The following is a 17,505-nucleotide window of genomic DNA, read 5'->3' on the forward strand; positions in this document are numbered from 1 at the left end:
GCTCAAACACTAACAAACTGACAAGATCTTTCGCTGTCTATAGCCGGGTACCCATTCCCACCTGGGTGAAGTGAGGAAAATTTGTGTAAAGTGCCTTTCCCAAGGACACAACGCCGGGACCTTGACGTGATTCGAACCCACGACCTTACTGTTGTGAGTCCGAGAGCCTAACCACTAGGCCACCGACGTCACAAAATATTGACTTGATGAACAAAATGATCTAATAATGAAGCCCTTCAAAGGCAACATTTGGCTAATGTGGAGCCCGCTTGAACAAAAATCTGACGGACCGCTGGCTGGGTTTTCCTCTGTTTAGCAGGAACTTTGGTGTGGGGGGGGAATACTTTTTTTTTTAATTGAGCTTTTTATTTTCAGTCGGTTTACTGCTGCTTTCAGATTCACCATGTTCAGTTTAAGCAGGCTCCACTACGTTTCTTTTCATCAGGTTTTATTCTGATATTGATAACATTCAAAGATGGATTTTCTTTCCGTCCTGAGGGGCAGGACACAACCTTCATTCCCAACTCCTCCCATAGAGGGACCTGAAATTAGGAAATAAGTCCTCATCTTCATCCCTAACATAAAACAAAAGTGTGCCTAAAAATCACAAGGGGGCCGCTTCCAAGTGATGACACTGTTAGTGTATGTGTTGCCCTACATCTAGGCTATCATATTTTCAAAACAGTGAAAGGAATGTGGCCAATAATGGAAAGTTTTAAAATATATTTTTAAACTACCCCCCAAAGAAATATTCTCCTCAGACATTGATAGATGAAGTACTATTACTTTTTCCGTAAACTCCGATCTTTCAAAGCATGGTCGAGTACTGCCAGGAGCACTCGACTGACGCAGCGGGGCTCCTTGGACGCATGCGTCATTAACGACCTGACGATTTCCCGTGCCGATGACGTCATGATGTGTGAAGCCAGCGTGGAACTGAAGGTGGTGAGGAAAAAGTCCCCGTGGCCGATCTCGATGTTCTTGCGCGCTCCCTGCACGGAGGACTTGTCCAGGATCTTCGCAACAAGCTTGTCAACCTGCAGGGAAAGGAAAAGCTCAATCAAACCTGCTCACAGACTTTTAGTTTTGGTAGAGGTTTTACGGCGCTCGCAACTGCATAAGGTCATATGAGCGCCAGAAGATTAGAGGTGTTACAAGAGAGTAACAAACATAAAAAAGAAGAAGGGGAGATAAGGACGATAGATGTTTGATAGGAAAGAAGAAACAAACCACACCAGAGCACCCGCCAACCACCCACTCACAGACTTTCTTTTATTTTTTTTTTGTCCTTTGAAATTAGGTCATATAAGTGGCATCGGTCAACAAAACCAGACAGGACATGGTCAGAAACAACAAGATCAGAGAAATGGTGGGAGCAACACCTGTCCTCTACTACATTCGAAAGCAAACAATAAGGTGGTTTGGACATCTCACACGTATGGCACCTCACCAGCTTGTCAGTAAAGCCTACTACAGGAAAGTATCAGGGTACAAGGCAAGAGGAAAACCAAGACAGACATGGATCCAGGGTGTGAAGGATACCCTGAGAACATACAATATCCTACCCAGCCAGGCCATCAAACTTGTTAGAAACAAGAAGCTCTTTCTCCTCTCGACGCCCTAGAGGTACATGAGGGCGGATAAAGTAAAGTAAAGTAAGTAAGTGGCATCGGTAGTCTAGTGGTTAACTGATTCCGTCCATTCGGCCGCTGACAGTGGCTCTGAGTTTTTCCGCTGCCTCCATTCGGCCGCTGTGAGCGGCTCAACGAAATCCGAAACAAAGGTGCACTTTTTAACATAGTTCCTACTTTTTAAGTTGTCGAAAGGAAGTAGAACTTGTAAACAAACCTGACCTCAATCTCTGAGCGCCAATATCGATCGAAACTCCGCGAAATTCTTGCAAAATCGTTTTGTTGTCGCTATGTAGGCTAGATCTAAGGGTAAACAACACGGAGCCTGGTATAATAAAAAGGCCCTTCAAAGAAAGATATTCAACTAAATTTGTGAAATTCTTGCATAAATGTGTGCTAGGGTGATATCGCTACAATGTTGTGTTGATTCCTATGGATTATAAGGACTTGTAGAGCTGAGAAAATGCGGTAAGTCGAAATTTTCAAAGAGCTGTTGCGCAATTTTTTTTCTGCATTCGTTTTTGTCAGAAGGAAAATGTAATACAAACAGTACACAGATTTTTCTATTTATTCCCATCAGTTTGGTGTATGACAATACCTATTAGAGTGACTTAGAGCTTCACAGTAATGCATTAAATAGATGCACCCCAGGTCTAAAACTGAGCAGGGAAAAATAACTCTGTCCAGAGCCTGAAAAAATCATGGACGGAATCAGTTAAGCTACCGGACTCATAATCATGGGGTTGCAGTTTCGGTGGTTCGAGCCTCAGGCCCAAACGTTGTGTCCTTAGGAAAGGCACTTACCACGAATGTTCCTCACTTCACTCAGGTGGGAACAGTTACCTGGCCATTGACAGCAAAAGATCTTTGTCAGTATGAAAGTGTTATAGCCCCTATAAAATGTTAGTTTTAGTAAGAGTTTTACGGCACTTGCAACACAAAAAGGTCATATAAGTGCCGAAGATTAGAGCTGTTACAAGAGAGTAACAAACATAAAAAAGAAGGAGGAGAGATCAGGACGATAAATGTTTGAAAGGAAAGAAGTAGTAAACCACACCAGAGCATCCGCCAACCACCCACCATGCAAAGAGGGAGGGACAGACTCACGTCAAAGGAGAGCTGCAGCGACAGCTCCAGGAGAGCGTTGGCCAGGGTCTGGGCTGTCGGGCTCAAGGTCGCAGCTGTCCTCGTTCTGTCCTCTGTTTGAACCAGGCCCTGTGAAGTGTCGCAAAGTGATTCCCCAACGATCAGATTATCTTCACTCATTCACTCATCATTCCTGTCTTGAACTCCCCACCAAATTAAGGAGATTTCAAGGAGATTTCAAGGAGGTTTCAAGGAGAATTCAAGGAGGTTTCAAGAAGATTTCAAGGAGATTTCAAGAAGATTTCAAGGAGATTTCAAGGAGATTTCAAGGAGATTTCAAGGAGGTTTCAAGGAGATTTCAAGGAGGTTTCAAGCAAAAACTTTAAAAAATTCAAGAAGATTTGGTCCAGAAATTTTCACGCCGTTTTCGACGGAGCACTCGCACCTGAAAGCCTATTTCCGATAGGCCTACACTAGTCCTAAAGGAATCGTAGCTTCCATTGTCCGACAAATTTTTCAAGGAGGTTCCTCAAATTCAAGGAAATTTGTTGGAGATTTTTCATTAAATGCAAATTCAAGGAGTTTTCAAGGACTCCTTGAATTCAAGGAGGCCGCAGGAACCCTGCTTTATGTAATCCCTGATATCTCCAGTTACCACGAATATCTCCAGCTACCACGGATATCTCCAGCTACCACGGATATCTCCAGTTACCACGGATATCTCCAGCTACCACGGGTATCTCCAGCTACCACGGATATCTCCAGCTACCACAGATATCTCCAGCTACCACGGATATCTCCAGTTACCACGGATATCTCCAGTTACCACGGCTATCTCCATTTCACTACCTCAGATTCACATAGTTCTGTCTGGCATAGTCTGCCATCTTACCTCTTATCTTATCTTACCTAACCTTTTCTATCTTATCCTATCTTACTTCATCTCACCTTACCTAATCTTATCTTTTATCATCTTATCATATCTATCGCATCTTATCTCATCTCATCTCATCTTTTCTACCTCGAAGACATTGTCTAGCAGCAGAGAGGCCAGGTCAGCCTTTGACGTCGTCCCGGCGGTGGCGGCGGCCGGCAGTTGGTCCATCAACAGTTTGGCGGCGTGCAGCTGTCGGTAGCCGCCCACCATCTGACTCAGCTGTGTGTAGTCCAGGGAGGCCGAGCTCAGATCAAGGGGAAGCGACGACGTCAGGTTGCTGGGGACGACAGATGGAACAAACGACTGGGGCTCAAGTTTTTTTGTTTTGTTTTGATTTGTTTTGTTTTGTTTCGTTTTTGTTTAGGGAGGTTGTTGATTTTTTTTGGATTTTTTTTTTCTGGGGGCGGGTTGGTCCCATAGTACATGAACATTATTACTTACTTACTCTCTTGCGGGCTTTGGTGCTGTGGGGAACTGAGCACTTATGGACCTGTCCAGTGTGCAATGACGTTGTTGCCCAGGACAGGTAATACAGGTAATACTCTCTCCCAATACCGTCAGGTACATAAGGCAGGGAAAAGTCAACGCAGCAGCTTGCCTGTTCCTTTTTTCAGTTGCTTTTTTTTTGGGGGGGGGGATTATTTTTTTTATTTTTTTTTATTTTTTTTTGTCACATAGGACAGGAACGTTATTAAGCAGTGGAAATAGTCTAAGACAGCCACCAATCGCCATGAAGGAGAAAAGTGGTCATCTTGGACGGGTGGCCGCCGTCTCAGGCAGGACTGATCAAAATTAAGACAACAAACTAAGGCCAAATGTACAAGAAATGTGTCACAATGCAGTGGAATCAAGCACTCTGCAATTTTGTGGCATATGGAGTTATTGCTTTTGGAGGAAAAATGTCCATCTATCTTGAATGGAAGTCCAGATATCTGCGCATATGGAGTTATTGCTTTTGGAGGATAAATGTCCATCTATCTTGAATGGAAGTCCAGATATCTGCACATATAAAGTTATTGCTTTTTGAGGACAAATGCCCATCGATCTTGAATGGAAGTCCAGATATCTGCACATATAAAGTTATTGCTTTTGGAGGAAAAATGTCCATCTATCTTGAATGGAAGTCCAGATATCTGGAAGAGATGTGGTTCGCCTGGCATCAGACGGAAAATCTGTGAGAAAACTGCTGCCAAAGTTTGCGAACTTCCAAAGCTACAATGTCCATGGGAAATGAAAATGTACATTTGTGTTCCTTTGATGAACACTGTTCAGTAAAAACTACACAGGAATGTGTTTTGAAAAGGGAATAATAGGTGCTGAGTCCAAAATAAATAATTCAATAAACATTGCCCATCACCGAGGGTGAAAAATGTCATTTCGTGCAATAAGAGCCAGTTCCATGTATCAAGGTTTCAGCAAATTTGTCAGGAGGAACAAAAAACTGATTAAAGTCGTCATGTACGAATGATCAACACACCGGAAACGATCAAGCCCTAAAAGCGTGTCATATGATACGCAATTTAGGAGTTCTTGGCGTTACTGTCAGTTCTATAATAATTCTTGTTGCTTCATCCAAGTTGTAACAATATTGAGATCCATTCCGCACATCTCAAGATGAGCTAATTTGGAAGCAAACAGCTATGATAAATGAAACAGTTATTTGCTTTTTATATCGATTTTAAGGAGGGGAACTCTATGAAACTTATACAGAAATGAAGCCCATGATACGCGCTTTCCATTGGGGGAAAAATATTTTCGCACCATAATCATGATACGCGGATCTGGCTCTTAGAGGACGATTTTCTTAAATTTCACTGTTTTTGACGAGCGCCTGATTTCAGCACGACGCCACACAAACATACAATCTTCGGCACTACTCACCATTCAGTTTCCAGCAGTCGCCTGAGAGTGACCTTGAACTGTTTGAGCAGTTGAGCAGGCAGGTGTTTGTGGACAACTGCGAGAACTTGACTCATCTGACGACAGACACCCACACAGTAGTGGTAAACCAAAACAGTCACATCTGCTTTTTATTTTTAGTAACGTTTTTTTTTTTTTGTAAGTTTTTTACGACACTTGTAACACAATACGGTCAATTAAGTGCCAAGGATTAGGGGTGCTACAAGAGAGCAACATACACAAAATACAAGGAGTGGAGATAAGGACGATAGATGTTTGATAGGAAAGAAGAAGCAAACCACACCAGAGCAACGGCGCTCACAACTGCATACGGTCTTATGAGAGACAATGGGAGGATTCAAAAATCTTTAAAGACACATTTAATGACATCATTTTTATGTCAGCAGATTCATGTTCAGTACAATGTTATGTAAATGACTATATATCCATTTATGTATTTTGCGAATTGCATTGCGTATATTATTTTATTATATATGTGTGTGTGCTCATTTCATAACGATGTGTAAGCATGCGCGTGTGAAAAGCAAGTAGATGTATGTGTGTGTGTGTGTGTCTGCATGTGCATGTGCGTTTGCGTGTGCGTGTGCGTGTGCGTGTGTGTTCGACGTGCATGTGTGTGCACATGTGTGTGCACATGTGTGTGTGTAATGTGTGCATGAGTGTGTGTGCGAGTGTGTTTGTGTGTGTATGTGTGTGTGTTAGTGTGTGTGCGTGTGTATGAGTGTGTGTGTGTGCGTGCGTGTGTTTCGCGAGCGTGAATATTGTTCGTACATGCATTTATGTAAAGCGCCTAGAGCTGTGTTTACACGGGAGTGGGCGCTATAGAAATTATCTTCATTATTATTATTATTATGTCAACAGAGAAGTCCAAACATGGAATCAGATTTTGAGTTTCACAACATGTCTAGCATTTTTTTAATGGAATATTTTTTTTTAATAGTAGAGGGTTTTATGGCGCTCGCAACTGCATAAGGTCATATGATCACCAAGGGGTGGGTGTCAACAGAGAAGTCTTCACAGGGAATCAGACTTAGACTACTCATCTCTCTAGCCTCAACTGCACAAAGTCTGCTTTGACTATCAAGGCACCCCGGAAATAGCAGTTCACAAGAGAGTGACAAACATACAAAAGAAGCAGAGGAAAAAGACCGATAGTAAGGATGAGGAAAGAAAAAGCAGCAGCTCCCCCTATGTTGTTCCGGCACAGTATGAGTATGAGCACGACATTGATAAATCACCCCATTTACAACTCTACTGTGCATAAGAACATGTTAATATTCCTCGCTTTGGGAATGGCCTAAAGACAACTTCAGTCAGTAGCACTGCCCTGCAGGGGGGGGGGACTCTGGGCTCTGTTTGTCTTGCAGTGTTCCTCAGTTTGGTCTGCCTCTCCACATTGGCATTTGGCTTAAAAGCGACCAATTCTAATACAAACATTAATTCACAATTTAAAAAATTTATTTAAAAAATAAATAATTACACTTTTATTTGTCCCAGAAGGGCACTTTGTTTTACAATGGCAAACATACATACATAAATACATAATTATAAATACATACATACATAAATACATACATACATAAATACATACATAAATACACACTATTACACAAATACAGAACAGTTTACAAACAATGCCACTGTCGGTCGCCACTGTGCAGCGCCCTGTAATTTGAGCTAGGGTTGTCGTGTCTTGCTCAAGGACACACTCCAGTGACCACCCATCTGATCCCCAATTCACCGACACTTGCTTGACATTGCTTGAGTCAAAACTCACTACTGACTTAGCCACTGGAGCCCCCAATACGCTGAAGGATACAGTTTCACGATTTACAAACCTCTTTCGGCAGATTGAGCATGATCTCAGTGTCGGCCAAGTTGAAGCCTACGCTGGCCGGACGCAGGACGCAGTCGCAGAGCAGACGCCACAAATCCTCGCACCACAAGGACGCAGGAACCACCTGAGAACAAGGATCAAGCTTTCAGTACACAATCTTCTTTTTTTTTCTTCTTTTTTTTTGGGGGGGGGGATAAGTGTTTTACAGCGCTCGCAACAGCATAAGGTCATATGAGCGCGCAGGACACACTAAACATTTTCAGTTTGTAGGACATTTTGAATTTTCTTTGGGTAGCAGCCGAAGAGAACTCTTACCGATTTTTGGCAACCAAGGGATCTTTAACGTGCGCAACTTGCACATGGCATCTCCAAAATGTTTCTCCTTTGTCCAAGAAGGCTAGGTGTAGATCTTTCCTACCAGAAGATCAGAGGTGCGGCTGAAAGACAGCAGTAAGAAGGAGCCAAGGTAGAAAGTAGAAAGGCTGCAGAAAGAGACAGAAGCCCAGAGGAGGAGGCGAAGGAGGTGAGGGGATGAGGGCAAAAAAGTGGAGACGAAAGCAGACACAGTACATTGTTAGAGAGCAAGAAAGGAGGTGAAAGGAGTATATTTTAGAGAATAAAATTTTCCGTCGCTATCCGGATTTGAACCTGGGGCCTATTGAATGAGAGGCAAACCAACTGAGCACAGGAATCAAGCCTTCAATAAACAACTGAGTTTAATTTTAGTAAAGTTTTACGGCACTCGCAACTACATAAGGTCATAGGAGCACACCAAGGGGTGGATGTCAACAGAGAAGTTCAAACGGGGAATCAGGCTTACTCTGCTCACCTCTCTAGCCTAAACAGCACAAAGTCTGCTTCGACTATCAAGGCACCCCGGAAAATACAGTTCACAAGACAGTGACAAACATTCAAAAGAAGTAGAGGGAAAATGACGATAGTAAGGATGAGGAAAGAAAATGCAGCAGTTCCCCCTATGTTGTTCCGGCACAGTATGAGCATGACATTGATAAATCAATACAATTCTACTGTGCATACAAACATGTTAATATCCCCCCCTGCGGGAATGGCCTTAAGACACATTTCAGTCAGTGACACTACCTTGGTGGGGCCTCGGTTTACTAAGAGTTACTAATAATAATAATAATAAAAATAAATGACATTTATACAGCACTCAACCCCAATTAAAGTACACAGGCTCTGAGCGCTTTACAATACAGTACAGCGTACAACAGTAACATAAAATGTGTTCTGACTAAAGAAAAATTACTCCAAATATTCATCTTATTAATTTGAAAACAGAAACAACTTCAGCTGACATTTGAAAGAATCAAAAGATTTGATCTCTCTTAAAGTACTAGGTAAAGCATTCCAGATCTTGGGGCCTTGGTATTCAAATGCCCTTTCACCCATTGTTTTAAGTTTCAAAGAAGAAAAACAAGAAGCTTGAGGCAGCTATGCTTTACCTTCAACACTTCTTGAGAATGACGAGCCAGCAGGATGGACAGAAAGTTCCACAAGCGAATGATCACCGTGCATTTCATCCTGAAGAACACAGAGATGGCTTTGTCAGTAAATTTTCGATCATGTAAAAGTTATCACAAATCATGAGCTTTTATTCTCATAAAACGATTACAACAAGAAAGGGCAATGATGACAATATAGAATTCAAAACAGATTTTCAACTTCCATACCAAAGTGTTTTTGAAGTGACTTATCCAATTCACACTAAATACAGTCAAACCTGTGTAAGATGGCCAACCATTGTCAAGAGAAAAGTGGCCGTATAAGACAGGTGGCCGTCTTAGGCGGGACTGATCAAGATGAAGAAAACAAACCATTCTCATTTGAGGTCCCAATCGAAAGTAGCCGCATTGTTGTTGTTTTTGTTGTTGTTGTTGGTGGTGGTGGTGGTTTGTACATGTATTTTGTTTGTAATTTTGACTTTGCTAATTTTGCACAAGGGTGACAATAAAACGAAATGTATCTGACGAGGAAGACCGAGTGCCATGTTAAAACAAACACACTGGTCGCCACCACTCGGAGAACGAGCAACGCTTCTGTCACAAGTTCATGTTGACGTCCTCTGTTACTTTGTTACAGACTGGGTAAACAGTGACCACTCATTTCACTTACGATTTGCGTGTGAGTTCTGGACGGGGCATATGGGTTTTCAGGGATCACACGCTTACCTCACCAGCAGCTGAAAATTGGTAGTTATTGGCCAACAGTGGGAGGGGCCTACGCAGTATGATCGGTTGGAGGGACTACCTAACAACAACGACATGTGATTGAATTATGACGGCTCGCCCACAATGCCAGGGGCCAATGCACAATTTATGACAAAACGTAATGGAGTCACTAAGGTGGCCGTCTAAGACAGGTGTTATTGCTTAGTGTGATAGGGGTTGTGTGTTAAAATATGGTGGCCGCGGCCGCGTTGGACAGGTGCCCGTTTTACACAGTTAAATTATATAGAAAAAACGCAAGGGGGGAAATGGAAAGTGGTCGTTTGTACAGGTGGCATTCTTATAGAGGTGGCCGTCAGGGCAGGTTTGACTGTATATGAAATGCTATTTGAAAAAAATCATACTAATTAAAAAACATTAAAATATTTTGACAAAATTGAACTTTAGAGCATGATAAAGTAAATATCACTATGAGAAAGACACTACATAATAAATACTATGATAAGTTACTGAGCAATTCTTACCTGTTGAACCCATAGAGTTACTGAGCAATTCTTACCTGTTGAACCCATAGAGTTACTGAGCAATTCTTACCTGTTGAACCCATAGAGTTACTGAGCAATTCTTATCTGTTGAACCCATAGAGTTACTGAGCAATTCTTACCTGTTGAACCCATAGAGTTACTGAGCAATTCTTACCTGTTGGACCCATAGAGTTACTGAGCAATTCTTACCTGTTGAACCCATAGAGTTACTGAGCAATTCTTACCTGTTGAACCCATAGAGTTACTGAGCAATTCTTACCTGTTGAACCCATAGAGTTACTGAGCAATTCTTATGCATTGTTTACTGGACAAATTGCACCTGTTGAACTAAGAAGTCACTGGGCAACTTTCTCATCTGGCAATTTTCTCTCTTGTGTTGAACTCATTATTTGAGTTACTGGGCGATTTTCACCTGTTAAACTCATGAGTGACTCAGAACTCTCACCTGTTGAACTCATGAGTGACTCAGAACTCTCACCTGTTCAACTCATGAGTGACTCACAACTCTCACCTGTTGAACTCATGAGTGACTCAAAACTCTCACCTGTTGAACTCATGAGTGACTCACAACTCTCACCTGTTGAACTCATGAGTGACTCAGAACTCTCACCTGTTGAACTCATGAGTGACTCAGAACTCTCACCTATTGAACTCATCTTTTTCCCACGGCGTGAAAACCGTCACCTTAGATGAGCTGAACAACTTTGAGACGCCCTCGATGTCTTGAAAGGCAACACTTCGGAGAAAGAACTCCAGACTCTTGAACATACAACTCATCTCCGACCCTTTGCCTTGAGGGGGTCAGAAAAGGAAACAGATGGAAAAGCAGATTGACCCTCGACATGTTCAAGAATTCAATAAAAAAAAAAATACAATTTAAAAAATTCCACTTTCAGTGATGCTCCTAGGGAAATTTGCTTTTTTAAAGTTTTAGTACGTGTTTTACGGCACTCGCAACACAATAAGGTCATATAAGTGCCGAAGATTAGAGGTGTTACAAGAGAGTAACAAACACAAAAAATAAGGAGGGGAGATAAGGACGATAGATGTTCGATAGGAAAGAAGGAGCAAACCACACCAGAGCACCCGCCAACCACCAATGAAATTTGGTTTACAGTGGTTTAAAAAATATAATATACTATACATACATAAATACGGTGCATAAATACAAGTTTTAGTAAGCGTTCTTTCACACCTAGCAACACAAGTAAGTCATGCAAGCGCCAAAGAATACAATAAATTACATGTTTTACAAGAGAGTAACAAACACAAAAAAGAAGAAGGAGAGATAGAACAACAGTTGTCTGATAACAAAGATGAAGCAAACCACACCAGAGCACAGCCAACCACCCACTAAACAGCTGAGACAGGGTCAACGACAACAACAACAACAACAACAACAACAACAAGCAGCAGTATAGTCTACCAGTAAAGAGCTGAGACAGAGTCAACAACAACAACAACAACAACAACAACAAGCAGCAGTATAGTCTACCAGTAAAGAGCTGTGACAGAGTCATGAGGTCCTCCCCAAACACCCAGCAGGAGCAGTCTAGAGCGGCCAACACTAGGTCGAACCACCGGGTCGTGGCGCTCAGAGAGAAGCTCTTCTTGTCCTTCCCTGGCAGCGTCGGCTGTCCCAGGATGCCGTGCGTGTCGCTCGCCGCTTGACCTCCACCTTCAAATCTGACGACGAAAACAACAGAGACATAGGATGCCCTCGGCAAATCGCGACCCCGGCGCTTTCTTGTAGTGTTTTTAGTTTTAGTTGTGCTCGCAACTGCATAAGGTCATATGAGTGCCAGAAGATAAGAGGTGTTACAAGAGAGTAACAAACATAAAAAAGAAGGGCAGATAAGGATGATAGATGTTTGATAGGAAAGAAGGAGCAAATCACACCAGAGCACCCGCCAACCACCCACATATCCATTTTTAATAACAGTGAAAATAGTTCATAACAAAGAGTGAGCTTAAAAGAAGATGTCACATTTTCACTGTTTTAAAGAAATGGAGATATGACAAGAGGGCACTGAGGTCGCGAAATATGTCATGACGTGCTGGAATCAGGCACATGTCTATTTTCTGGCATAAGGAGTTATCGATATCAATCTTAAATCAAAGCTTGTTCATTTGTCTTGCATTTGGCAAGAAAAAAAAACAGAAGGCGAGATATTTGTGATTGAAGGAGGTGGGAGTCGCCTGGTAGGACAGGTAAAATTAGCGAGAAAATGGTCACCAAAGTCTGGCGACCTCCAAAGCTATAGTGTCCTTGGAAAATGGAAATGTACATTTTTTATGCCTTTAACGAACGTGTTTCAGTAACATCCACACAGAAATGTGTTTTTATAGGAACGTACAAAGTGTTGAGCAAAAAAAAAAATAATAAAATCGAAAAAATTGCCCTACGCCCACAAAAATGCTGGTTTCTTTGATTTCATAGTTTTGACAAGCACCTGATTTCACCACACTGCCTTATGTATCATTAGATGGCCCATAACGTCTTTATTCAAGTAACAGCCTGTCTAGAAACCCTTCAACATTGAGGAGAGCGATTGTGAAACGTATTTTGAGCTTTAAATAAAAGTTTCACGGCACTTGCAACAAAAATAGGCCCTATCAGTGGCCGCAGATCGGAAGTGTTACTGGAGAGTAGCATGAAACTAAAAGAAGGAAGACAAAGATAAGGACAACTCTGCCATAAGCTGACAAAACGCCTTAGGCGTCAAAACTGTTATTTGCTAACTCAAAGGCCTGATCAGTTACCCTACTTGTGTGGAGAAGAAAAAAAATGAAAGTGTGACTAGTTCGTGAATAAATTAGAATTCAAATTTCGGAAACACTCTACTTTTTAATGGTTACGCTGACGAAAAACCTCATTTTCTCGAAACTGTGGTAAATTTTAAAAAGGCGTTTCGTCCGCTTGCAGCAGAATAGACATTTGATCAGAAAGAAGGAGCAAACCACACAAATCCCCCCTCCCTACCCCCCCCCCCCCACCAACCACAAACAAATTGTGGAATGACGCTGATAAATTTTCCACCCTCACAATGAAACAACATTGTAACTGCATAACTGAGGTTGAGCACTTTTTTGGGGGGCAGCTATGATTCTAAAATGAATCTTTTTTTTTCTACCACGCCAGTGTCTCCTGAAATTATCTTTCATTTGGCAGAGCAGTTAGCTTTCGTAAGGTCTTACAGCGCTCCCAACTGCATAAGGTCATATGAGCGCCAAGGGGTGGATGTCAACAGAGAAGTCCTTACAGGGAATCAGATTTACTCTGCTCACCGCTCTAGCTTCAACAGCACAAAGTCGGCTCCAACTATCAAGGCACCCCGGAAAAAGCAGTTCACAAGAGAATGACAAACATACAAAAGAAGTAGAGGAAAATTTATAATAGTAAGGATGAGGAAAGAAAAAGCAGCAGTTCCCAAGGCAGTGGGGATGCAAAAAAACACAAGACAGAGATATCATACCGCTTGAGAAAGTACGAAGCTCCTTCTGATTTGTGGATGATGCTGAAAAATGTCTTCTGGGACTTCACACCTAGAGAATGTAAGAACAGATTAAAAGCGACATTTAAATCAAAAGAAATCAGTTTCGACAAAGAGTCAATGCTTAAAAAAAAAATAGCAGGTCACAAGAGAGTGACAAACATACAAAAGAAGTAGGGGAAAATTGACGAAAGTAAGGATGAGGAAAGAAAAAGCAGCAGTTCCCTTTTGCAATTCCGGAACAGTTATGAGCATGACACTGATGAATCAGCCCATTTACAATTACAATTCTACTGTGCATAAGAATTCGAGATGTTAATGTCCCCCCTTTGGGAATGGCCTAAAGACAGTTCAGTCAGTAGTACCGCCCCACGGGGTAATCCTGAAAGAGTGAGAAGACCAACCAACCACCCACAAATCAAAACTTCCCCTCAAGAGTGAGAAGAAAGTACCTTGCAGCAAGGGGCAAACAGCACCAGAGCACCCACCAACCACCCGCAAATCCTGAAAGAGTGAGAAGAAAATACCTTGCAGCAAAGGGCACAGATTGTACACCAGTCTCATGCACACGTGTCGACACTCCGTCTGAGGCCGCCCGCACTGACGGGTCAACCAGCGCACCGCAAACTCCAGCTTCCTGCTGCTCCAAGCACTGGGGAAAACATAACAACCATGATGATATGTACAATAATAATAATATGTATAATATGTATAATAATAATTATTATTATAATTCTAACAATAATTATTGTAATAATTATAATAATTATAATAATGATAGTAATAATAATCTTACTACTAATAATAGCAATAATAATAATAACAATAATAATAATAATAATAATAATAATAATAATAATAATAATAATAATAAAAATAATAATAATGATAATAATAATAATAACGATGAAAAAATAAAGATGAAAATATAAAAATAATAAAGATGAAAATATAAAAATAATAAAGATGAAAACAATAATAATAATAATAATAATAATAATAATACTATGTATAACATGTATAATAATAATAACCTAATAATAATAATAGTAATGATAATATCAATATGTATATAATAATAATAATAATATACAATAAAGGAGATAATAATAAAAATAACAAAACTGCTATTTTAAAAATCTTTCAACAAAAAAATGGAAATCACAAAGGGAAAACAAATAAAAGACAAACCTGGGCTCGGGCCGAACTTTCAACCCAGGATCCTCCTTTAACATGTCCACCTTGACCCGAATAATTCTCTCCAGATGATCCAAAGCTTTGCTGCATTGCTCCTGGGTGCCTGACAGGATAGACGCACACAGTTCTTTAGATGACACATGGTCGCTTTTAAACACAAGGGGGCTATCCCGAAAAATGCTGTTTTGAGAAAATTAGAAAATCAAAGGTAAAGTTTTGCCCCTTGTTCAGTTTCTTTAAAAGACAAGGAGAATTTTAAACTGATATACACACAAATGAAACCAAACTTCTCCTATAGGTAGGGCAATGCCCACTTTTGGTGCAGGTCAAGAATTCTCAAACCCCCCCCCCAAATCTGGGTTAGCCCGCTTGTCCTTTTTTTTTAGGGGGGCGGGGGTTGATTTAGAGATTGGCGGTTTTCCGACTATTGGCGGACAATTTACAGGTCTGCACTAGGACTTGTAAAATCAAAAAAAGAGCCAAAAATATTTTTTTTAGAGCCAAAAATCTGCTGGCGGTAAAAATCATAATAAATCGCCTTATAATCGGAATTTCACAGTGAGGCTAAAAAATCGTAATGATTAAGAAAAAATCGGAAAGGTTGGCAGCCCTGTTAGATGTATATGAGACAGTGGATCATCACCGGTTCCACTGCACAGCCCTAAATGACATTAGAGCCACACAACTTCCTCTGAGACCTAACATTGACAACACACTTTATGGAACATTGCAGCAACAGCAGCAAACCTGCACTTATTGCAACACGGCATTGGACACAGCAACGAGAGCCAAGCTGTTGCTGGATCGATAGCAACAACAATTTCTTCTTCTTAAGGTGTCAGGTCTGGAGCAGACATTGATGATCATGGTACCCCATTCCTTCCTGTCGTCTGTCTTCTCGATCAGCACGGATTTTCTCTTTGCATTATCCATGGCAAAGTTGTTCAGGCCATCCGTGTATGTTGTTCTTTGTCTTCCTCTGCTCTTCCTTCCCTCTATCTTTCCACACAGCAGCAGTTTCTCTAGTCCATTTGATCTATTTACGTGGCCAAAGAATCTTGATTCAACAACAATGTCATGTAATAAAGTAATTATTGAATAAGAAATATGCGAATGCACACCACTACTGATTACTGGAGCTGACCCGGAAGCTGTACCTAACTTAGGAGGGAGACTTCACTTCCCCCAGAGCTGTCACGCCGTGAACAACACATTCTGAGTACACCTCATCAAGAGACTTAACAGGATAGTGCCTACAGATTATCTAGATCTAGATTCGTTACAAACAACAACAACAACATCTTGTTCTTATCTAATCTATCCTATGAACAGTTACAGCTCACCCAAAGATTTTTCATCCGTGTGAGCCATGGCCAAGCTCTCAACAAAGTTGACGAGGATTTGGAAAGTGAAGCGGTCCACTAACGCATTCTCCTCTCTGTGAAGGAAAACCAACATTCAAGTGTCAATCAAGGAGTCAAACAGAAAGACAAAACATTTACATGTGGAAGTATCAATCAAGGAGTCAAACGGAAAGACAAGCATTTACATGTGGATCAAGTAGCAGGCAATAATTCTATCAGAAAGAAGGGATTGCAAACACACAACAAAGTGCAGTTGCCATAGATTTGTACACTTAAACTGGGCACCGTCATGGCCGCCGATCTTCGCTCTGTGGAAAAACGTATCAGCAAAACACGAGGAGCCCCGCCAAGTCTAACAATTTTTTAAATTATTTCATTCTAACAAATTTGTCTTAGGAACTGGGATTTAACACCAAGCTGAGGATCTTCAAAACAAACGTGAAGACTGTTCTACTGTATGGTTCAGAGACATGGAGACTCACAGCAAGAGACTAATAAATTGTAAAAACTCCACCTGTTGTATGAACGTGAGACATGGAACGCATCACAGACCTGCATAAAGAGGACCCAGGTTTTCTTGAACAAACATCTAAGAAAGTTACTGAGGATCAGATGGACAGAGAGGGTCACCAACAAGGAAATGTAAAGGAAAACAAGACAGATCCCAGCCAGAGATGAGGTAGGAAAAAGGCGGTGGCGACAGATTGGACATACTCTCAGGAAGTCAGGTAGCTGCATAGCAAAGAAAGTATTGGATTGGAAACCACAGGGTAAAAGATCAAGGGGAAGACCGCGTGGAACCTGGAGAAGAATCACAGAAATTCAGGAACAGAAAAGTGGGAAGACATGGAATAACATCAAGAGGCTAGCCCAGGATAGAGAAAGGTGGAAAGTGTTTGTTCGTGGCTTATACCCTGGTGCAGGGTGAGAAAGGCAGCGACGATGATGATTTCCACAGGGCTAAAACCCGAGAAGTCACTTATTTTGTCAGCAAGCCTCATGGGGGCTCCAGTGGCTAAGTGAGTAGTGAGTTTAAATTCAAGTAATGTTAAGCAAGTGTCGGTGACATGGGGATCAGATGGGTGGTCGCTAGGGTGTGTCCTTGAGAAAGACACGACAACCCTAACTCAGAATACAGGGCGCTGCACAGTGGCGACCGACAATGGTATGGTTGTAGACTGTTCTGTATTTGTGTGATATTGTGTATTTATGTACGTTATTGAGCATGTATTTATGTATGTACGTATTTATAATTATGTATGTATGTATGTATGTATGTATGTATGTATGTATGTATGTATGTAT

General features: G+C 41.4%; 1 protein-coding gene across 1 annotated transcript in view; it reads right to left on the minus strand.

The window, feature by feature from the left end:
• LOC101854982 (DNA-dependent protein kinase catalytic subunit) overlaps positions 1-17,505 on the minus strand; it is a gene marked incomplete in the record, with an annotated part of 122,273 nt that overhangs the window by 76,869 nt on the left and 27,899 nt on the right. The window contains 12 exon segments of the mRNA XM_035972423.1: positions 787-1,037; positions 2,739-2,846; positions 3,739-3,931; positions 5,536-5,630; positions 7,413-7,535; positions 8,878-8,956; positions 10,789-10,936; positions 11,641-11,831; positions 13,622-13,691; positions 14,167-14,291; positions 14,831-14,939; positions 16,180-16,274. Coding sequence (XP_035828316.1) covers positions 787-1,037; positions 2,739-2,846; positions 3,739-3,931; positions 5,536-5,630; positions 7,413-7,535; positions 8,878-8,956; positions 10,789-10,936; positions 11,641-11,831; positions 13,622-13,691; positions 14,167-14,291; positions 14,831-14,939; positions 16,180-16,274 — 1,587 coding nt within the window.

This window comes from Aplysia californica, unplaced genomic scaffold (assembly GCF_000002075.1).
Source record: "Aplysia californica isolate F4 #8 unplaced genomic scaffold, AplCal3.0 scaffold00688, whole genome shotgun sequence".
NCBI classification, from domain to species: domain Eukaryota; kingdom Metazoa; phylum Mollusca; class Gastropoda; order Aplysiida; family Aplysiidae; genus Aplysia; species Aplysia californica.